At 37.9% G+C, this 24,547-nt stretch overlaps 1 protein-coding gene across 2 annotated transcripts in view; it reads right to left on the bottom strand.

The window, feature by feature from the left end:
• Nucleotides 1–14,975: 14,975 nt before the first annotated feature.
• LOC106093798 (glutamate [NMDA] receptor subunit 1) overlaps nt 14,976–24,547 on the bottom strand; it is a 65,465-nt gene continuing 55,893 nt past the window's right edge. For both annotated transcript variants that reach the window (XM_059361371.1, XM_059361372.1), the window contains exons 10-14: nt 22,269–22,689; nt 21,446–21,874; nt 21,213–21,385; nt 20,837–21,090; nt 14,976–15,688 (exon numbers count right to left, since the gene is read on the bottom strand). In XM_059361371.1, the coding sequence (XP_059217354.1) occupies nt 15,371–15,688; nt 20,837–21,090; nt 21,213–21,385; nt 21,446–21,874; nt 22,269–22,689 (1,595 nt within the window). In that variant the 3' untranslated portion in view covers nt 14,976–15,370. The remainder of the gene's footprint in view (nt 15,689–20,836; nt 21,091–21,212; nt 21,386–21,445; nt 21,875–22,268; nt 22,690–24,547) is intronic.

Below are 24,547 nucleotides of genomic sequence, written 5' to 3'. Positions count from 1 at the left end.
TAACGCAATTTGTCTGTTATTGTTAATATGAGAGTTTCTTCCCAAACACCTTTGAGCCGTCTTTTGATACTCCATTGTTAATTTGTTTAATTAATAACAAAATTTATAGGAATTTGCTGGTTTTGATTGGATTATACTTGACTTATTTTTCAAAGCCAAAAATCGCTCTGTGTCAAATGTTTTCAATTATTTTATTGTTTCTAATACTCGTAGAAAGCAAAATTACCGCCTTAGCAACAGGCGGTTAAAAAAAATTTAATTAAAATCAAATATTTGCTGTAAAGTTTTTGTTAGAGACAATGGAAGCGTTTTATTTTGGAAAACGGAAGACATTTGAAATATTGGTTTATGATCATTTGAAGGTTGAGATAAGACCGCCATGATGTTTTAAGCCGGTATACTCCTGTATGTTTTTGGACTTGCGATCATTTTGTCTAAAACACTTTCTGCAGGGACGCGCGTGGTTCCTCCCAAAGCGTGGAAGTGGGAGATAGCATCTAGGAGCTCAAGAAGTCTAATCGGGAGATCGGTTCATATGACAGCTACCATACTTAACTCAGTTGTTAGAAGTGAAACCAAAACACCACCTGCAAAATTAGGATAGGAACCAAATTCCAAATCAGATAAGAACTGGCAGCTATATCCAAATATGGACCGATTTAGCCCATTTACAAACCGACCAATACCAATTTGTTCAAAATTTGAAGCGCCTAGCTTTACTTATTCAAAAGTTAGCGTGCTTTCGAAGATCGACTTAAAATGTCATGACGATCAAGAATATATATACTTTATGGGGTCTTAGACGCATATTTCGAGGTGTTACAAACGGAATGACGAAATTTGTATACCCAATTCTATGGTCGATGGTATAAAATGGGGAGATCGGTTTGCATGAGAGCTATATCAGGTATAGACCTCTACAGACCATATTTGAGACGTATATTAGAGGGCATAGAAAAAGTCACTGTGCAAAATTTTAGCAAAATCGGATAAGAATTGCGCTCTCTAGTGTCTCAAGAAGTAAAATCGCAAGATCGGTTTATATGGAAGCTGTCTCAGGCTTTAGATCGATTGAAATTATACTTGGTATATCCATTTAATGTCATAGAAGACGTCAGAGTACAAAATTTCAGCCAAATCCGACAAGAATTTCGTCCTCTTGAGACTTAAGACGTAGAATCGGGAGATCGGTTTATATGGGAGCTATATCAGGTTATGAACCGATTCAGACCATATTTAGCACGTTTATTAGAGGTCATAGATACAGTGACTGTGGCAAATTTCAACAAAATCAGATAAGAATTACGCTCTCTAGAGGCTCAAGAAGTAAAATCGGGAGATCGGTTTATATGGAAGCTATATCAGATTTTGAACTGATTTAAACCATACTTGGCACGTAAGAATAGATACAGTGACTGTGGCAAATTTCAACAAAATCAGATAAGAATTGCGCCCTCTGGAGGCTCAAGAAGTAAAATCTGGAGATCGGTTTATATGGGATCTATATCTAAATAAGGACCTATATAGCCTTTTTACAATCCTAACAGATCTACACTAATAAAAACCTATTCAGATTATACTTGCCATGAATGATAGGAGTCATAATTTAAGTTTCTATTCTAAATTGAGGCTTCTAGGGGTTCAAGAAATCAAATCAGGGGATCGGTTTATATAGGGGCTATATCCAAATCTGAACCGATATGGCCCATTTGCAGTTCCCAACGACCTACATCAATAGGAAGTATCTGTGCATTCAATTTCAAGCGGCTAGCTGTAGGCGTTCGACCGCTATCGTGATTTCGACAGTCGATTGGACACACGGACATGGCTAGTTCAACTCAGAATGTCGAGATGATCCAGAATATATATATACTTTATGGGATTGCAGATCATTAATTGGAGGTGCTGGAAACGGAACGACTAGATTAGTGTACCCCCATTCTAAGGTGAAGGGTATAACAAGTGGAGTATGGTCAAAATCGGTCTATAACCTGATATAGCTCCCATATAAACCGATCTTCTGATTTAAATGCTTGAGCCTTCAGAGGTTGCAATAATTATCCGATTTGTCTGAAATTTTGTATAATGACATTTGTTGAGAGTCTCTACTACAAGTATGGTCCCAATCGGTCTATAAGCTGAGATAGCTTACATCTAAACCGATGTCCCGATATAAAATTTTTGAGCCTCCAGAAGGTGCAATTATTATCCAATTTGGATGAAAATTTTCGTAATGACTTCTGCTATGATTCTTAAAACCTGCGCCAAGTATGGTCCAAATCGGTATATAAACTGATATAGCTCCCACATAAACCAATCTCTTGATTTGAGTTCTAGAGCATAGAGAAGGGGTTTACTTTAATTTTCGACTTTATCCCTGAATTGTGTTTTCCGCTTGACTGATTTGCGGTGTTTATGTAAGTTCAGAGTTTTGGTGTATTCAAATGACAATAGTAGAATTTTCCGGAAAAAAATGTTTGTGAAATATTTTGATATGCTAAATTCCCAATGCAAAGAATTTTTTTAATTCTGTTTTCAAAAAGGGGCTGGTGCAAGTTCGTACACCAGAAATTTAGCCTTTGTGATTCAGGACACTTCACTGAAGAACACTGAAAAAGAATAAGGGCTGCCCAAGTCGGCCCTATTTAGATCCACTCTGCTGAAATGATCAATTTTGACAGTTATTGCTTTATTTGTGCCTCTTATTTAAAACTAACGGTACTAACCATAAGTTCATGTCAGTGGCACTTTTCGTTCACAAATGCGCTTTCAGTGATATCCCCTTTAAGATATTATTCTATTTTGATATCCCAATTAAAAAAAAGATCTATTTTGCTTACATTTAGATTATTTCCACACATTTTTGTCATTTGATTTAATAAAAAATATTTTCACACAAAAGATATAGCCATTGGAATTGGTAACACTTTATGCCAGCTACCATGTGGATGCTAGAATTTACCATAGTCTAAAGGCTTCAGATTTCGTAAGTCTATTCAGGATTTGTTGTAAGCCTTTTTCAAATTTTCTTAACTCAGACTTATACACAGATATCTCAATGCTATGATGCTCTTAAGGCTTTCGCTTTACTGAAGAATCTTCTGCAACCCTTTCATAGGGCAATCAGTTCTGCGGACCACCATGAAAGTATGTGTTTGCCCTTTGGTTTGGTCCAAGGACATGCAGACTTAAACGAGCTGTACCGAGCGCTCGTGAAGCGCATTGTTCTCTTCAATTACCATCAGCTTAGCAGGTCCACTATTTTATATTAGTTGAAAGGCAATGATGGTGTGCGGACAACAAAGCAGCAGGAGTCGATGGATTGCTTTAAATAATATTAGAATTTTATGCGTTTTGCATTTCTTTTTGACTTTAAATGTTTGGCCCATGAGTTGGCATCTCAAATTGAAAAACAAACATCTTTCCACGAATTTCAAATGATTTCATGCAGTGATCAACTGTTCGATAAGCTTATCTACAGGTTAAAAAATACTTATGGAAACGGTAAAAACAAATGATTTATAGCTTTATGATTTGTTTGGCTTTAGTTACTAAACGGGTCATTATTTTCGCACATGCATTTGAAACTGAAGTGCTACAATATTTTTTCTATAATTTTAATGGGACAGATCGCTTAGGCCGGCGATATAATCTAGTGTGTAGTGTGGTGGCTTACGCATGCATTACAGTTTGTTTATGGTTTTTTTTGTGAGTGGCGATAATGACTATCGTTGACATTAATTGGTCATTTAAAATTGAATTAAAAGAAAGTAATAACACATAATCAAGCTATATATTAAATAATACCATTAACTACGATTAGGAATGCTGGTGAAGAGAAATTTTAGATTTTGAGATTTTTGTTGGTTTTGACTATGGTAGAAGTTTTCGAGAGTCTAGCTATGACGTTTTCAGCATGGGAGGTCACAATAATGGCTAGCTTTGTGGCAGATAAAGTTCAATGTATACGTGTATTTTTAATCTTTTGAAATAAAAAAGTAGTTTTATTGGCTCTGACGAAACGGCTGAATCTATAATCTTGAAATTTTGCATGTTGGTCACTCTTGGTACAAAGGTGTGAGATAAGGCTGGATTTTTTAAATTTCCAACCAGAACACACTAAAATTAGTAAATTACTTAGCACAGAAATTGTTGCTGCCCTACACTTAAGACTCATTTGTTTTTGCTAATGCAAAGCCATATTACAACAACAGTAGTCAGATAACAATATCAGAGAAAGCCGATAGATGCAAGACACTGAGTGAGAAATCATTGTTACTGTGTACGCCCCACAAATAGAGCGGCATAATGAGAGCACTAGGTGGAGGTATGAGGGATAAAATAAGAAGTTCACGGTCATAAACTTTTAATACAAGTTAGATGTTTTTAAAGTTATAACTCACTGTTGCGGTGGGGTATGGTGGTGGGTAATGGGGTTAGTTTGTTTCATACGGAAGTTCGTCAATTGCATATACTTTTTCTTTAGACTAGGTATTTTATATTAATTATTTAATTTATTTTATGCAAACTTTAGTGGCGTATATTTTATGTTATGATGTTGATAACGGCTAACAACAACTATGGCACTTATTGTGTGTAAAGATACAAATGGAAATAAAAAAAGGAGAATTATGAACGACCCTTATCAGTCCCTCAGTGCAGTATTTTTGTTTATTTGGGGTGGAAATTGAAAAAAGAGAGTTATAAACGACATTTATCAGTCCTTCAGTGCAGTATTTTTGTTTATTTTGGTGGAGGTGGGGGCGGGGGCCATGTATTTTTTCTTCAATAAAAAACCTGTTTGTTTTTTCTACAATTAGTATACCTCCTTCACCATAGGAAGGGGGTATACTAATTTCGTCACTCCGTTTGTAACATCTCGAAATATTCGTCTAATACCCTATCAAGTATATTATCTATATATATTCTTGACCGTCATGCCATTTGAAGTCGATCTAGCCATGTCCGTCCGTTTATCTGTCCGTCTGTCAAAAGCTCGCTAACTTACGAAGGAGTTAAAGCTTTTTTATTGGGCATAAGGTAGGAAAATGCATTACGCATCTAACGATGGCCATTGCCTCTCGCCATATGCCGGGATCGGTCTCTACTGGCTAAAAACCCACCTTATCTCTCGGGATATGTAAATCCCCACTGCCCCGCTCTCGCTTGACTTCGAGGTGCATCCCCTACGTTCAGGTGCCCTCTACATATAGCAGTTGATATATCATAGAGTCCCATCAAGGTTTCTTTTTCTTGGAACTGAGTATCTCTTCGATAAAAATAGTCACTCTGTCCCCGCCTGCGCGACTAGAAGAACAGATCGGTGAAATAAGAGCGGAAAACTTAACAACGAAGTTGTGAAGCAGAGAGGATATTTGGAAGAATCTGCTGCGACAGCAGGGCGCGATTAAAAGGGCAGGTAAGAGCGGAAACCCTAACAACGAAGATGTGCAGCAGAGAGGATAGCCATGTGCTCTGCATCATCCACCACCTTTTCTTCTTCGCAGATGCAGAATGATGAGCAGAATTTTCCCATTCTGTGTAGGTACATGCAGAAGTACCCGTGCCCAGATATTGCGTGCGTCACACAGAACTTTACGTCTCCTTTCTTTCTATCGATTTATTGTCGTTTACCGAGGATGAGCTTAAAGGCCCACCTGTCTCACGTGTCATTATTCCATAGGCGCGTCTTGTCGAATGTCTTCGATAATCCGGACTCCTGTTGGGTATTCAGTTTTGTGACATGTTTCATCCGTTTCAGGGCCTGTACTAGCAATGACGAGAACTGCGGGTTCAGATACTGTTCGGTAAGATGTTGTAACTCTTAGAGCGGCCGTTCTCTGTACCGAAAGCAGCGCCTTAGACCTGCATTTGATCTGTAGGGATTAATCCCAAGTCTTGCTTTTATATAAAAAAGTAAGATTGCAGGCCTCCATCATTATTTTGCGCCTGACTGGGCCATTATCTTCGCCATAATTGGGCCATTATCTTCGCCGTTTTTGTTACCACGTACAGCGTTTGGGCTGTAAATGTAAATTTGGTGTCGACTAGTCTTACTTTGATATTTCACATACCTTCTAGTGGGTAAGACGATGGCCTCGATCCGCATATCTATATCTGTGTGAATATTTTTCCTCGTGAGCAGAAGTAGCTAAGTCTTTTGCATTGCCAGCCACAGCTGGTGGGATTCCAACCAATGTCTAGTTCTGATCACGACCTGCTTTAGTCTTGTTTGCGCCTCGTCCGTATGTCTTGCTGGCATGAAAGCGGCAATGTTGCCTCATATCCGACCAGAAATGTGTTTACTGGCATCCCCATTCGCAGTATTCCGTCGTAGCTGACGTTCCAGGGGTTGGGCCCATGTATGGAACCTTGTGCAGCGCCCCACGTTACTTCATATTTCCTCTTACCCTCGGTGGATGTGTATAAGAGCATGTGAAGAAGAGCTCTCGGATAACTTCTCATGATCCTCATCAGATTAGAGCGGGCAAACTAACGATAATCACATTATTCGATATTTATAATAATAAATATCGATAGTATCGATACTATCGTTAATTTCTCATAACCTATATTTCATACAAAAATGAGAAGTAACAAGTAAAAAGGCGTTAAGTTCGGCCGGGCCGAACTTTGGATACCCACCACCTCGGGTATATATGTAAACCACCTTTCATTAAAATTCGGTGAAAATTTCATACCTTATACTCATATACCTCATACCGATCTGAACTATATACGACACGGATGTCGAAAAGCCGAACATAAGTCACTGTGTCAAATTTCAGTAAAATCGGATTATAAATGCGCCTTTTATGGGGCCAAGACTTTAAATCGAGATATCGGTCTACATGGCAGCTATATCCAAATCTGGACCGATTTGGGCCAAGTTGCATAAACATGTCGAAGAGCCTAACACTAAGCACTGTCCCAAATTTCCGCGAAATCGAACAATAAATGCCTCTTTTATGGGCCCTAAACCTTAAATCCAGAGATCGGTCTATATGGCAGCTATATTCAAATCTGGACCGATCTGTGCAAAATTGAAGAAGGACGTCGAAGAGCCTAACCAAACTCACTGTCTCAAATTTCAGCGACATCGGACAATAAATGCGTCTTTTATGGCCCCAAAACCTAAAACCTAGATATCGGTCTATATGGCAGCTATATCCAAATCTGGACCGATCTGTGCGATATTACAGAAGTACGTCAAGGGGCTTAACTTAACTCACTGTTCCAAATTTCGGGGACATCGGGCAATAAATGAGCATTTTATGGGCCCAAAACCATAAATCAAGAAATCGGTCTATATGGCAGCTATATCCAAATTTGAGCCGATCTGGACCAAATTGAAGAAATATGTCAAAGGGCCTAACACAACTCACTGTACCAAATTTCAGCAAAATCGGATAATGAATGTGGCTATTTTGGGCCTTACACCATAAATCGGAAGATCGATCTATATGGCAGCTATATCCAAATCTGGACCGATCTGAGTCAAATTAACGAAGAATGTCGATGGGCCTTACACAATTCACTGCCCCGAATTTCATCAAAATCGGATAATAAATGTGGCTTTTGTGGGCCTAAGACCCTAAACCGGAGGATCGGTCTATATGGCAGCTATATCCAAATCTGAACCGATCTGGACCAAATTAAAGAAACATGTCAAAGGGCCTAGGACAACTCACTGTCCCAAATTTCAGCGAAATCGGACCATAAATGTGGTTTTTATGGGCCTTATACCCTAAATCGGAGGATCGGTCTATATGGCAGCTATATCCAAATCTGGACCGATCTGAGCCAAATTGACGAAGGATGTCGAAGGGCCTAACACAACTCACTGTCCCAAATTTCAACAAAATCGGTTAATAAATGTGGCTTTTATGGGCCTAAGACCCTAAATCGGCGGATCGGTCTATATGGGGGCTATATCAAGATATAGTCCGATATAGCCCATCTTCGAACTTAACCTGCTTATGGACAAAAAAAGAATCTGTGCAAAATTTCAGCCCAATATCTCTATTTTTAAAGACTGTAGCGTGATTTCAACAGACAGACGGACAGACGGACGGACATGGCTAGATCGTCTTAGATTTTTACGCTGATCAAGAATATATATACTTTATAGGGTCGGAAATGGATATTTCGATGTGTTGCAAACGGAATGACAAAATGAATATACCCCCATCCTTCGGTGGTGGGTATAAAAATGGGGAGATCGATTTATATAAAGGCAATATCAATATACAGACCGAATAAATAAAAATTTTTTAAAGTCAGTTGGAAGTCATTTTAGCCTAATTGGATGAAAATTTCGCCCTCTATAGGCGGAATGTATTTTAAAGAAAACACTCAGTGTCGTAGCGTTTATTTTTGTTCCTTTTTGCAAGAATTTGACTTTGACGATAGTATCGATCGTCCAGCATACACAGTGGCCTTTGTTGTTTTCATGCATCTGGGAATATTTCTTCTGACAGACATCTTTTATATTTGTGGTCGTTTTTCGGCGATTAACTTCTCCTGCAAATTCTGCTGGACCGGGCGCATTTCCGCTTTGAATGCTATGTGAATGGGGGGAGTGTGTGTGACCACTCCAATGTTTTCGTCGTTTAGTCTTGGAACGTGTTTAAGGAATAGGGTGGTTACAATACCCCGCATTGTTTTGCCATCCACCTCCATATTTGGGCTTTTCATTCCATGTTTTTTCATTATGACTTTGTATCCAAGTCCGGTTTGAGGTCTTCTCTTAGTTCATGCCATTTCTCTCTTTTGCTTTTGGTAATGACGCTTCCGAGTGCCTTTTTTTGATTCCTTATATTGGGTATGCTCTGCTTGTGTCGTGCCTTTTTCGGATACGGTCACGTCTATGTTCATCGATTAAGTCATTCCACCAGTGTACTGCGGGTCTGTTTGTTCTCGGTCCCTTTATCCCAGACATTGCCTTTTCACATCCCTTAGCAATTATTGTCATGATGCGATTCGCTGCTATCGAGGCGTTTCAGCAGGATTTAGATTTCTGCGTATTTTGGTCGATCTCGCCTAGGAGCAGAGAAAAACATATCTTCTCCAGCCGAGATCTACCGTTCACATTCTATCTGCTCGGTGTGCTGGTGCCGTATATGTTTCCAGTACCTGCCAGTTGTTGATCATATCTGTAATGCTCTCAGACACATCGGCCTTTCTCGCCAAAATGGATGTAGAGAAAAGCTGGGCGCCTGAAATGTTACATCAATGCTTCTTATTAAGGCAAGTCAGTTTGTATAGCAAATGGGTCAAATAGCTCCTATCAGACCGATATAAACCGATTTGGCTGAAAATTTGCATGAATACTTTTTTGTGGCCTTTGACAGTTGTACTAAGTATGGTTCCAATCGGTCCAAAATCTGACAAACCCGAAAATACTTCTTGACTCTATAGAGGGAGCTATTCATATCCAATTTGGCTGAAATTTTGCACGAAGACTCTCCTATGACCTCTAGAAGGCGCTATGCTTATACGATTTGGCTGAAAATTTGCACGAAAATTTTTTGCGTGATCTCCAATAGATGTACAAAGTATGGTTCCAATCGGTCCAAAACCTGATATAGCTTCCATATAAACCGATCTTCCGAATATACTTTTTGAGACTATAGAGGGCGCTATTCTTATCCGATTTGGCTAAAATTTTGTACGAGGACTTTTCCTATGACCTCCAACTGATGTACCTAGTATGGATTCTATTGTTTCAAAACCTGATGTAGCTTCCATATCAACCGATGTCCCGACTTTACTTATTGAGGCTCTAGAGGGCGCAATCCTCATCCGATTTGGCTGAAACTTTGCACGAATACTTTTCCTATGACCTCCAACTGATGTATTCTAGTATGGTTTCTATCGGTTCAAAACTTGATGTAGCTCCCTTATAAACCGATCTGCCGAATATACTTCGTGAGCCTCTTGAGAGCGCTACACTTATACGATTTGGCTAAAAAAATATTGCCCGAAGATTTTTTGTGTGACCTCCAATAGATGTCCAAGGTATGGTTTCACTCCGTTCAAAATCTGATATAGCTCCCATATAAACCGTTCTGCCGAATATTCTTCTTGAGCCTCTAGGGGGCGCTATACTTATACGATTTGGTTGAAAATTTGCACGAACATTTTTTGTGTGACCTCAAACAAATGCACAAAGTATGTTTCCAATCTGTTCAAAACCCCATATAGCTTCCATATAAACCAATCTCCCAAATATACTTCTTGAGCCTCTAGAGGGCGCCATCTTTATCCGATTTGGCTGAAAATTTGTACCAAGACTTTTTGTGTGACCTCCAATAGATGTACAAGGTATGGTTCCAATCTGTTCAAAACCTGGTAAGCTCCCATATAAACCGAACACCTGAATATACTTCTTAAGCCTCTAGAGGGCGCAACCCTTATCCGTTTTGGCAGATTCATAACATTTACAAAAACATTTAATTTTAAATATCAATTTTAAGGTTTAGTGAAATACATGGGACCAGCTAGTAGTATATATTTTTTGTCTGGGATCGCAGATAGATATTTCTTAGTGTTAGATTATGTGTTGATAGAAAAACAATGTTTCTTAAAAAAAAATTCTCATATTTTTTCCCACTCCTAAATTCTTCCAAATATTTTTGCTTATCCCCCATTGTATACAAGTCTGATTATCCCTGGCAACAGGTTATTCTCCACTAGCAACTTTTTAAGCTGCATGTTAATGTAATAGCTCTGTTTTGGATCTATCGAAAACCCCAAATTTCAGTCATGGTTCAAGGGCACCATCGTGTTATAAGTGTAATGCCAAAAATTTCCCCCATTTTGTTTCGAGGTGTTAATGAATAGAGTCAATAATTAATAATTATATCATTATTGATATATTTTACAGTCTTTAACTATTGTCTGACTTTAAAAGTGTTCCTTTGATTATTTATTGTTACTATTAAACACTTGTAAAAAGTAAAGCTTTGCAATAATTTTTCATTAACATATCTCTGATAATTAAATCAGAATGAAAACAAGTAAAAAGGCGTTAAGTTCGGCCGGGCCGAACTTTGGATACCCACCACCTCGGGTATATATGTAAACCACCTTTCATAAATATTCAGTGAAAATTTCATACCTTATACTCATATAAATTTCATACCTCATACCGATATGAACTATATACGACACGGATGTCGAAAAGCCGAACATAAGTCACTGTGTCAAATTTCAGTGAAATCGGATTATAAATGCGCCTTTTATGGGGCCAAGACTTTAAATCGAGATATCGGTCTACATGGCAGCTATATCCAATATCTGGACCGATTTGGGCCAAGTTGCATTAACATGTCGAAGAGCCTAACATTAAGCACTGTCCCAAATTTCGGCGAAATCGGACAAAAAATGCCTCTTTTATGGGCCCTAAACCTTAAATCCAGAGATCGGTCTATATGGCAGCTATATTCAAATCTGGACTGATCTGGGCAAAATTGAAGAAGGACGTCGAAGAGCCTAACCAAACTCACTGTCTCAAATTTCAGCGACATCGGACAATAAATGCGTCTTTTATGGCCCCAAAACCTAAAACCTAGATATCGGTCTATATGGCAGCTATATCCAAATGTGGACCGATCTCTGCGATATTGCAGAAGTATGTCAAGGGGCTTAACTTAACTCACTGTTCCAAATTTCGGGGACATCGGGCAATAAATGAGCATTTTATGGGCCCAAAACCATAAATCAAGAAATCGGTCTATATGGCAGCTATATCCAAATTTGAACCGATCTGGATCAAATTGAAGAAATATGTCAAAGTGCCTAACACATCTCACTGTCCCAAATTTCAGCAAAATCGGATAATGAATGTGGCTATTATGAGCCTTACACCATAAATCGGAGGATCGATCTATATGGCAGCTATATCCAAATCTGGACCGATCTGAGCCAAATTAACGAAGGATGTCGATGGGCCTTACACAATTCACTGCCCCGAATTTCATCAAAATCGGATAATAAATGTGGCTTTTGTGGGCCTAAGACCCTAAACCGGAGGATCGGTCTATATGGCAGCTATATCCAAATCTGAACCGATCTGGACCAAATTAAAGAAACATGTCAAGGGGCCTAAGGCAACTCACTGTCCCAAATTTCAGCGAAATCGGACCATAAATGTGGCTTTTATGGGCCTTAGACCCTAAATCGGAGGATCGGTCTATATGGCAGCTATATCCAAATCTGGACCGATCTGAGCCAAATTGACAAAGGATGTCGAAGGGCCTAACACAACTCACTGTCCCAAATTTCAGCGAAATCGGACCATAAATGTGGCTTTTATGGGCCTTAGACCCTAAATCGGAGGATCGGTCTATATGGCAGCTATATCCAAATCTGGACCGATCTGAGCCAAATTGACAAAGGATATCGAAGGGCCTAACACAACTCACTGTCCCAAATTTCAACAAAATCGGATAATAAATGTGGCTTTTATGAGCCTAAGACCCTAAATCGGCGGATCGGTCTATATGGGGGCTATATCAAGATATAGTCCGATATAGCCCATCTTCGAACTTAACCTGCTTATGGACAAAAAAAGAATCTGTGCAAAATTTCAGCTCAATATCTCTATTTTTAAAGACTGCAGCGTGATTTCAACAGACAGACGGACAGACGGACAGACGGACGGACATGGCTAGATCGTCTTAGATTTTTACGCTGATCAAGAATATATATACTTTATAGGGTCGGAAATGGATATTTCGATGTGTTGCAAACGGAATGACCCCCATCCTTCGGTGGTGGGTATAAAAAGAGTTATTGACTACAATAGCTGGCTATTAAATATTAACAGTTGCAGCAAGTTCATGTTTAGGCTCAGATATACTACAGACTGCAAAAACCAATAAAATAATAGAACTGCTTTTTATGATGATTTAGAGAATTAAGAAAAGGGTTAATTGAAAGTGAAATTGATTTTTATTGTACTCTAATAATCGCAGTAAAATGGGGTATGTTTTTCTTTAAAGATAAAATTTCTACAAAATTTTTGAAGAAACACATTATTGGCCAAATTTGGTTCCTCCCTCATCTTAAATACCTCCACAAGTTGCAAACTGGGTGTGTGGACGAACTGAAGGGCGGAACTTGATTTTTTAACAGTTCTTGGTTTAATTGTGCTTTATGTGACTGTTCGAGTCTTTTTGGTGCACCCATGGTCTACGACCGAAATGTTTGCGTACCCACAGTTCCAGCTGCTTTGGAATTCAAAATGTTTTCGCGATAATAAGTAGCATTAAAGTTGATGCTGGACTCGGTGATGAGAAGCCCATACCATCACTTCAGATAAAAAATTGCTTCAAGTGGCCGTTCTTGGGCTCAAATTGTCGTGCACGAGCTCTTTTAAGTAAACATAAATCATTTTAGGAGTTTACAAATTTCTCAATCGGGATATTTTTCTCGTCAGAAAACACGATGTTCGGGTCGGGAAAGTGGAACAACACTTTTGCTCTTTCGAATCTAACGTTTTTGATTTGGTGTAAGATCGTGTGCGTTTTGGATTTTGTAAGGCTCTACCTCGAGCACCATTTTCAATATATGATGCATTATTTAAAGGAATATTTTCAAATGTTAACTCATGTGATTGCTACTATGGTGAGAATTTCTTAATAAGCCTTCACTCGGGGAACCAGCGGCGAAACGCTTCCAGTATTAATATAACGAGTAATACTGCGATACACGAATATTTGTCCACTTTGAGGTTTTTAAATTCGCCATCAATAGCTAGTTTTGATTTTCCAGCCAAATATAACGCAATCACACTATTACACTTGAACTCCATCACAAATAACTTTCATTTTAAATAAACTCATCCGATCAAGGTGCGGGAAGTACGCAGAGCAGAGGATGACTTCCTTCCAGAATTGATTAAGAATACAATATGTCAGATTACTTTTTCTTATGATGCGATCCGTCACGGCTTCTGAATCAATGCAACACCATTTGCTGCCAAAGAAAGAACCTTCGTAGTGCCCATGCTGATGTTCTCCGATACCGAGAATAGGGGCTTAAAATCCAACATCTTCCCTTTTCTTTTTTTAAAAACAAAATTAATCTTCCGAAAGTTTTTTTTTCTTCAATCTAGATACATTTATTTCTTTTATATTACGTTTGGCATTTATTTGTTGCTACATTCACACACAGTTTGTTAACTTTCATTTAGTTTTGTTTAAAATTTTTTAAATCTCAACGTACAATTTTAGTTTTTTTAAAAAAATGATACTGAAAGTTGCTTTGCTTTCATTCAAGGTGAAAATAATATAAAAAAAATAAAATAAAATTATATAAAATAAAATAAAATACAATAAATAAAAAAATAAAATAAAATTATATAAAATAAAATAAAATAAAGTAAAATAAAATAAAGCAAAATAAAATAAAATAAAATAAAATAAAATAAAATAAAGTAAAATAAAATAAAATAAAATAAAATAAAATAAAACAAAACAAAATAAAATAAAATAAAATAAAATAAAATAAAATAAAATAAAATAAAATAAAATAAAATAAAATAAAATAAAATAAAATAAAATAAAATAAAATAAAATAAAATAAAATAAAATAAAATAAAATAAAATAAAATAAAATAAAATAAAATAAAATAAAATAAAATAAAATAAAATAAAATAAAATAAAATAAAATAAAATAAAATAAAATAAAATAAAATAAAATAAAATAAAATAAAATAAAGTAAAATAAAATAAAATAAAATAAAAAAAATATAAAATAAAATAAATTAAAATAAAACAAAAAAAATAAATAAAATAAAATAACTTAAAATAAATTAAATAATATAAAATAAAATAAAATAAAATAAAATAAAATAAAATAAAATAAAATAAGATAAAATAAAATAAAATAAAAAAAAAATAAAATAAACAAATTAAAATAAAATAATAATAGCAAAAAAATTTATTGATTAATTTTTATGGGTATTTTACAGCGGGATGTTTTTCGTTTCCGGTTTTTGGAGTACATTCTTTGCAATGTTTATTTAATTATAAAACATATAAGAAAGAGGTAAATATTATTGATACATACCAATTACACAAAAACCACAAGCATATTTTATAAATTAAAAAAAATGTTCAAAAGCTTCAACAAAAATTTAAAGCATACTAGATCCTTTGGACATATGTAATCCTTTCCTTTTGATAATTCCAACATTCCTTACCAATTATAGCAAAATAAATCACAATTTTTTCAACTAAAAGAAATAACATTTCACATATAACATTTCTGCAAGTACAATCATCGTACAATAACAACAAAATATTTTCAGATAGTCACAAAATAAAAACTCTTTGTCTTCAGTTATCGTTGTTTTTAAGATTAAACCACCAAATGTGAGACATCACTAGTATAGCCTGGAGAATATTTCGGTGGCATGATATTACCCGGTGTACGCAATCTACCCAGTAGAGGGGCATGCACCTTAGGTGAATGTTTTGGCTTTAGCGAGGGATCCAAGAAGCGACGATTTCTCAACATATCATTATCACCAATCCAGGCATTCTCGGGTGCTCGAGGTACACCCAAACGATGAAAGCGTCTTTTGTCTACGGTATAACTAATGGTGCCAGGATTTGCATTCAGGCCCACATTGTATTGACGTTGCATGGCCAAGGAGGTTCGAATGGTTTTGCGTTTCTTTATAGGGAGAAAATAAATAAAAAATAATATGTGAGTATCTTATATACTTAATTTATTTTCTGTACACATTCATTGATTTTTTATTTTAGAGAAAATATTATTAGAAAAATGTTGTTGTTAGTATTTATTATTTTTTATTTTTATGTTTTATTTTAATGTTTTATTCCATTTTATTCCTTTTTATTTTATTTCATTTCGTTTCATTTCATTTCATTTCATTTCATTCCATTTAATTTTATTTTATTTCATTTCATTTCATTTCATCTCATTTCATCTCATTTCATCTCATTTCATCTCATTTCATCTCATTTCATCTCATTTCATCTCATTTCATCTCATTTCATCTCATTTCATCTCATTTCATCTCATTTCATCTCATTTCATCTCATTTCATCTCATTTCATCTCATTTCATCTCATTTCATTTCATCTCATTTCATCTCATCTCATCTCATTTCATCTCATTTCATTTCATTTCATCTTATTTCATTTCATTTCATTCATTTCATTTCATTTCATTTCATTTCATTTCATTTCATTTCATTTCATATCATTCATTTCATTTCATTTCATTTCATTTCATTTCATTCCATTCCATTCTATTCCATTTCATTTCACTCCATTCCATTTTCTTATGTTTTATTCTATTTTATTTATTTTCATTTCATTTCACTTCATTTCATTTCATTTCATTTCATTTCATTTCATTTCATTTCATTTCATTTCATTTCATTTCATTTCATTTCATTTCATTTCATTTCATTTCATTTCATTTCATTTCATTTCATTTCATTTCATTTCATTTCATTTCATTTCATTTCATTTCATTTCATTTCATTTCATTTCATTTCATTTCATTGCATTTCATTGCATTTATTTAATCCAATATGGTTATGATGACACCTTTTATAAGTGTTATAAGGAGGTTAAACGCCACCAGTATGTAGGTGGCGCTTAACAAAAATTTTAATGCCATTTTTCTAATCTACTTTCAAAATGCTTTTATTTGGTTCAATATAGCCATGGTCGGCTTATATGCGAATTTGGGGAGTTTTTGGGTGTGGGTACACCTCCCATTACATGGACCTCATTTTTTTGTCATATTCATAATCTAATCCGAAATAACTTTCATTTGAGTTTTTGGGTTGGGTAGCCCGCTGGGTACTTAGACTCAAATTTTAATACCATATTCCTATCCTTCTCTCCAATACCTTTCATGTGATATCCATGTTGTTCCGATCGGGCCACTTTTGATGTTGGGTGTTGTTTTTGTGGTGAGGGGGAAGGTGCGCCCCCTTCCGTTATCGAAAAAAATTTATAGCCTTTGTTTCCTTCTAGACCAACCTACACAATCTGTGAAAGTTTTGAGAAAATCGGTTCAGCCATTTTTGAGTCTATACGGAACAAACATACAAACCGAGTCCTATATAGTCATGATTGGCTAATATGACCATTAAGGGCGTTTTTTGGGGGATGGGGGACCTTCTATTCTTCAACCAGATTCATAATCTACTCCCGAATATCTTTCATTGCATGGTGTATCAACACTTGTCATGCGCAGGTATTCTTCGATGCTTTCTCGTCCAATACGCAACCTTTTCAACCTTGCCTACTCTGCGGGAGTCTTCCCGGCGTGTTGGAAGTTTACAAACGTTCAGCCAATACCCAAGAAGGGTGAAGCAAACAAGCCTGCGAATTATCGGCCAATTGCGATATGCTCCGCTGTCTCTCTCGAGGGTATGGAGTATTTAGAGTCTAATTTAGAGTCTAATGGCCTTCTTATCGATCAACAATATGGGTTCTGCAGAAATCGCTCTACGGACGGCCCATGGCACATCTGTCGGAACGTTGGAGTCGCTCAATCCACCAGTTTAGTCAGAGTAAGGTTGGTGGCTCTGGACATCTCCAAAACATTTGATAGGGTCCGGCACGGTGCACTACTATCAAAGCTTGTCACATTTGGTGTCAGTAATGGCTTCGTTCGATTTATTTCTCAGAGATCTCAATATATGAGTTGTTATAGATGGGTTTTCATCCATTGAGCATAAATTGAATGCAGGTGTACCCTTCTGTTCTTTCTTCTTCTCTTTTTGTACCCTTCACCATAAGATGGGGGTATACTAATTTCTTCATTTTGTTTGTAACACCTCGAAATATACGTCTGAGAAGTATATATATTCTTGATCGTCATGTCATTTTAAGACAATTTAGCCATGTCCGTCCGTCCGTCTGTTTGTCGAAAGCACGCTAACTTTCGAAGGAGTAAAGCTATTATTAGTGTAGGTCAGTTGGAATTGTAAATGGGCCATATCGGTCCATGTTTTGATATAGCTGCCATATAAACCGATATTGGGTCCTGACTCCTTGAGCTTCTATAGGGCGCAATTCTTATCCGATTTGACTGCAATTTTGCACTTAGTGTTTTGGTATCACTTCCAACAACTGTGTTTAGTATGATGTAAATTGGTTCATAATTTGATATAGCTGCCATATAAACTGATCTTGGGTCTTGACTTCATGGGCCTCTAGAGGGCGCAATTCTAGTCCGATTTGGTTGAAATTTTGCACTTAGTATTTTGGTATCACTTCCAACAACTGTGTTTAGTATGATTTAAATCGGTTCATAATTTAGTATAGCTGTCATATAAACCAATCTTGGATCTTGACTTTTTGAGCCAAAAGAGGGCGCAATTCTCATCCGATTAGGCTGAAATTTCGTATGAGGTGTTGTGTTATGACTTCCAATAACTGTGGTAGGTATGGCGCAAATCGGTACTTAACCTGATATAGTTGCCATATAAACTGATCTGGGATCTTGACTTCTTGAGCCTCTAGAGGGCGCAATTCTCATCCGATTTGGAAGAAATTTTGTACAATGGCTTCTCTCATGACCTTCGACATACGTGTCTAATATGGTCTGAATCGATCAATAGCTTCTTTAGCCCCTGGAAGCCATAATTTTTGTCCGATTTTGCTGAAATTTTGCATGAAGTGTTCTGTAATGATTTTCAACAACTGCACCAAGTACGGTGCAAATCGATCTATAACCTGATATAGCTCCCATATAAACCGATGTCCCGATTTGACTTCTTGAGCCCCTGGAAGCTGCAACTTTTGTCCGATTTGGCAGAAATTTTGCAAGAAGTGTTCTGTAATGATTTTCAACAACTGCACCAAGTACGGTGTAAATCGATCTATAACCTGATATAGCTCCCATATAAACCGATCTCTCGATTTGACTTCTTGAGCCCCTGGAAGGCGCAGTTTTCGTCCGATTTGGCTGAAATTTTGCACATAGTATTCGGTTATGACTTACAACAACTGCGTCAAGTACGGTCCAAATTGGTCTATAACCTGATATAGCTCTCATATAAACCGATCTTCCGATTTGACTTCTTGAATCCTTACATGCCGCATTTTTTGTTCGAGTTGGCTGAAATTTTCACTGCGGTGTTCTATTACAACTTTCAACAACTGTGCCTAATACGGCCCAAATAAGTCTTAACCTGATATAGCTGCCATATAAACCGATCTCCCGATTTGACATCTTTTGCCCCTGAAAGCCGCAATTTTCGTCCGATTTAGTTAAAATTTGGTTTAATTTTTTTATCCATTTGTTATTGTATTTAATTCAAAATATTTGTTTTTATACCCTCCACCATAAGATGGGGGGTATACTAATTTCGTCATTCTGTTTGTAACTACTCGAAATATTCGTCTGAGACCCCATAATGTATATATATTCTTGATCGTCGTGACATTTTATGTCGATCTAGCCATGTCCGTCCGTCCGTCTGTCTGTCGAAAGCACGCTAACTTCCGAAGGAGTAAAGCTAGCCGCTTGAAATTTTGCACAAATACTTCTTATTAGTGTAGGTCGGTTGGTATTGTAAATGGGCCATATCGGTCCATGTTTTGATATAGCTGCCATATAAACCGATCTGGGGTCTTGACTTCTTGAGCCTGTAGAGTGCGCAATTCTTATCCGATTATAATGAAATTTAGCATGACGTGTTTTGCTATGATATCCAACAACTGTGCCAAGTATGGTTCAAATCGGTCCATAACCTGATATAGCTGCCATATAAACCGATCTTGGGTCTTGACTTCTTGAGCCTCTAGCGTGCGCAATTCTTATCCGATAAGAATGAAATTTTGCACGACGTGTTTTGTTTTGATATACAACAACTGTGCCAAGTATGGTTCAAATCGGTTCATAACCTGATATAGCTGCCATATAAACCGATCTTGGGTCTTGACTTCTTGAGCCTCTAGAGTGCGCAATTCTTATCCGATTGAAATGAAATTTTGCACGACGTGTTTTCTTATTATATCCAACAACAGTGCCAAGAATGGTTTAAATCGGTCCATAACCTGATATAGCTACCATATGAACCGATCTTGGGTCTTGACTTCTTGACCCTCTAGAGGGCGCAATTCTTATCCGATTGGAATGGAATTTCGCACGATGTGTTTTGTTATGATACCCAACAACTGTGCCAAGTATGGTTTAAATCGGTTCATAACCTGATATAGCTGTCATATAAACAGATCTGGGGATTTGATTTCTTGAGCTTCTAGAGGGCGCAATTCCTATCCGATTTGGCTGAAATTTTGCATGACGTATTTTATTTTTACTTTCAACAACTGTGTCAAATAAGGTTCAAATCGGTTCATAGCCTGATATAGCTGCCATATAAACCGATCTGGGATCTTGACTTCTTGACCCCTAGAGGTCGCAATTATTATCCGATATGCCTGAAATTTTGTACGATGGATCCTCTCATGACCATCAACAAACGTTGTTTATTATGGTCTGAATCGGTCTATAGCCCGATACAGATCCCATTTAAATCGTTCTCTCTATTTTACTTCGTGAGCCCCAATGGGCGCAATTCTTATACGAATTGGCTGAAATTTTACACAGGTCTCCAACATATAATTTAATTGTGGTCCGAACCGGACCATATCTTGATATAGTTTTAATAGCAGAGCAACTCTTTTCTTATATCCTTTTTTGCCTAAGAAGAGATGCCGGGAAAAGAACTCGACAAATGCGATCCATGGTGGAGGGTATATAAGATTCGGCCCGGCCGAACTTAGCACGCTTTTACTTGTTTTTATTAATTTTTTACTTTGTTCTTACCTCAATGGTCCCTCGCCATTTGGCTGCTGCATGCCGTGCTATATCCATTCGTTTTTGTTTCTTCACCTGGTGTCGTTTATAAATCACTTCTATGATTATTAGGCCCACACCTATGGCGACCCCTGCTGCTACCAATATGAAAACTCCAGCCATATTCTTCAGACCCAGGGTATTGGGGGTCTTTTCAAATTGTTCACATTGTTGGGCATTACCGTGAAATATCCAAGCTTTGTCTAGGGCCTCCATGAAACCGCCTGTAAATAAAATATACACAAATAAGACTTTTGGTAAAGAGATAAAAGTCCCTCGCTTAGGGGTCCCTTCATTTTTTGGAATAGATGACATTTTTTTCTTCCTACTGCATCGTTTTACTCACTTTCATGAAATTCCAAAATGGTTAGAGTTACCGCATCTGTCCAAGGCGATCCCTTCTGTAGACCAATGCCATAACCACTGCGACCAAATAATTCCCCAGCAGTAACCAACTCACAATCTTTGGAGGCTTCATATTCCAAACGTGAGGAATCCCATATGAAGGCCATTAATTTGCTGCAAGAAAAGAAAAATAGAGAACAAATTTCTTTTTCAAAACAAAAGCAAACTTCTTACCCCTTCTTAACATCCTCTATGGCTTTTTCAGCTGTATCATAGTTATTAGCCTCCATGGTACGATACATATTCGAGAGCTCCACCTGGCGTCTAAAATACATATCCACCGAAGATCCTTTGACAGTGGCGCAGGTCAAATTCTCCATGGTATTACGCAGACGGGCATCATTGATGCCACTCAATTTCGTTTTGGGACGCTCTAACACGAGGAAAGCAGCCAAGTTGGCAGTGTAGGAAGCGACAATGATCATAGCAAAGCCGGCCCAAACCATGCCCAAGACACGAGCCGAAAAGCTTCGGGGAGTACCCTCACCAATGCCACTGTTCAGTAAAACACCCCAAGCAAACCATATGGCAGAGCTGAGATTCAAAGCTTTCTCTTCGTGGCTATCAACGTGAGAGAGCTTAAAACGGCCAAAGGGAGAGAATCTAAACAGGAAGAGAAAACAGGAAATTATTAAACTTTTGTGAAAGGTTAGGAATAAAGAAAGATTATCATATACGATATTGGTGCTTGATTGTAAGAAGAAAATGTGTTTTTATTAAGAAAGAAGAAAACATGCCCATTTTTTTAAGCTTATTATTACACACACATATATTTATGAGTATGAAAGATAGAAAAAAAGAGAAATCGAAGTCAAGTTATTACATCTCCTCAAGAGTTGGAGTGTTCGAGAGAAAAAAAGAAGAAAAATTCAAAATCTATGCTTATAGTTAAAATTTTTATTTTCAAAAAATTTTCCAAAAAAGTTTTGTTCGTCGTGGAGAGGGTAAGAATATTTGAAACCATGCTTTAATAATTTTTGCCCACTTCACTTCTTACCTGTCCAAGAGATAGAGAACCAAAGCCACCACATGGACTGACACCACCACCAATATCCACAGCGTGTTGCTGAATGGCTGCAGGAAAGACACTAAAGTACTCGAACGTGATGGTTTCTTTTCGAGTATTGTAATGCCTTGATATTTGAAGGGTTTCGAAAACTCGATGTATTCGGCACGCTCTGGATTAATGGTCAATGGTGCTACAATCATGTCGGCCCGTTCATTCACCAACTCGCCTATTAGTCCGGTCCATTCCTTTTTGGGTGGTGTTGAGGGTAATGTGCCAGTGGAAGAATTTCTCAGTATATAATGGCCAAATTGTCCATCGGGCGAGAGCCCCAGTTCAAAGGTGAAATTGATACGTTGCGACAAAGCCTTGAGTAGATCAATGCAATAGCCACGGCAACAGTAGTCATTTTCTAGGAAATTGGGATTAGAAAACGATAAAAGATTATGAGTATTTAACGAGAAAAAGGATTTTTAAAAAATTTATGTTTTTTTCCTTGATCAAAGGATTTTGGTATTATGACGATTTCTGCAAAAACGACCGCCACCTATCGCACCTGAGGAAACTGACCTCCCACGGCAAACCACAGTAGTTTAGGCTCAAACACACCCCACCTTAGTCGCAGAGTTCCTGTATCGGGATATTCCACAGAACCTAGCTGACGAAAGATAGAAGACAACACACTGCAACAACGACAACATACCCCCTGTTCTAGTGACCAATTACCTCCTCTTAAAAGCAGGAGCTTCTGGCTTTCGGTCAATACTAGTGTTGTGAAAAATTGTCATGAATCTACTGGCTCCTACCTCGTCAAGGGGTTTGCCATGTCCATCCTCCTTGCTATGGTCAGCAGTTGGTAGAATGGCACACATGCGAGAGCGGCTATAGGTTCGCTTACCGTGGACCTGCCCTACATGCCTTCTTCTTCCGCCTTCTCATTTCCTTGAATACCATTGTGTCCGGTAAGCCAAGTCAGCGCTTTGTCATGAGCCCGAAACTCATTCAGAGATTCCGCTGCCTTCCCAAGGACTTTAGTCTCTAGCCTTGAAGACACTTGAGTGACTTTTGGACGCGTACATCAGGGATATTCTTGGCCCATTGTGGTTAAGCTGTACATAGAGTGGGGCGATTACATAGAGGAGCAATTGGGGACCGGAGACTACTGTGGCGACCTTCTTAGGTATAGAAGGGGCTCGTCAAAACTAGAATTTGACGTCCACACATGGTTCTCTGGATGATATGAGAGTCTGCCCCCCTTTGGTGAATTCTGGTGAATTGAAGTGATGCTATGCTGAATGACAGAATAATCAATGCTTCAATGACGGAGGGGTCGGTTAGGAAGATAGTGATAAGGGGGTTAACGCAAGGAGGAGTTTTATTCACTCTCTCGTAACTCTAGGTTTCTCAGATTCTTCTAGGAGGAAAGACACTTGAGAGACTGTTGGACGCGTACATCAGTGATGTTCTTGACCCATTGTTGTTAAGCGGTGCACTTGAACTTGGGGACCGGAAGGTTTACTTTGGCGGCCTTCTTTGATATAGAAGGGACTCTTGATAACGTGACTTTGAGGTCCATAAATGATTCTCTGGTTAATATGAGAGTTTGTCCACTTCTGTTGAATTGGATTGATGCTATGATGAATGGCAGTATAATCAATTCTTCCGTGGCTGAGGGGCCGGTTAGGAAGGTTGTGCCAAGAGGGATGTATGGCGAGTTCCGGAGATGATGTGGAGCTGCCGCTCTCTTGGTTAGCTTAATACCTACGCGTTGTTCCGGACCAGAAGTTGAACTGGAGAAGAAAAGAGTCAAACGGGCCTGAATTCGCTCTACACATGTCGCAACTCGATAGACAGTAGTTGGAAACTTAGGCCAAGGGTGGTCTAAGGTCCGCGGGAGGTACACTGCTGTGGTTCGGCCTATTCTCATATATAGGTGACTGGTGTGGCACATATCCTTGCAGAAGGAGAGTCTTTGCAATATAATGGAGAAAATACTAATATCGGGGAGGAGGAAGCACTGAGGAGGGGATTTTCGGCTGGGGGCTTCCCGCCCTTCTCGGGTGCTTCTCTTAACACGAAAATGTCCAATCTCTATAGGGGCACTGGGCTAAGGGTGTTTGTTGACTTTCTAGAAATTAAAGTGTCACAAAGGCTTCTGGACGGTTGCTGGGTCTTTCAGGCTGAGGTTTTTGCAATCCTCAGGCTCTTGGAAGTGATCCTGAGTCAGAAGCAGGGGCCCTGTCAGAATATCATTATATATGTAGCGGCGC

This window comes from Stomoxys calcitrans, chromosome 2 (genome assembly GCF_963082655.1).
Source record: "Stomoxys calcitrans chromosome 2, idStoCalc2.1, whole genome shotgun sequence".
NCBI lineage: Eukaryota > Metazoa > Arthropoda > Insecta > Diptera > Muscidae > Stomoxys > Stomoxys calcitrans.
Note: the sequence above shows the minus strand (reverse complement) of the source record. Positions and strands in the feature narration are given on the sequence as shown.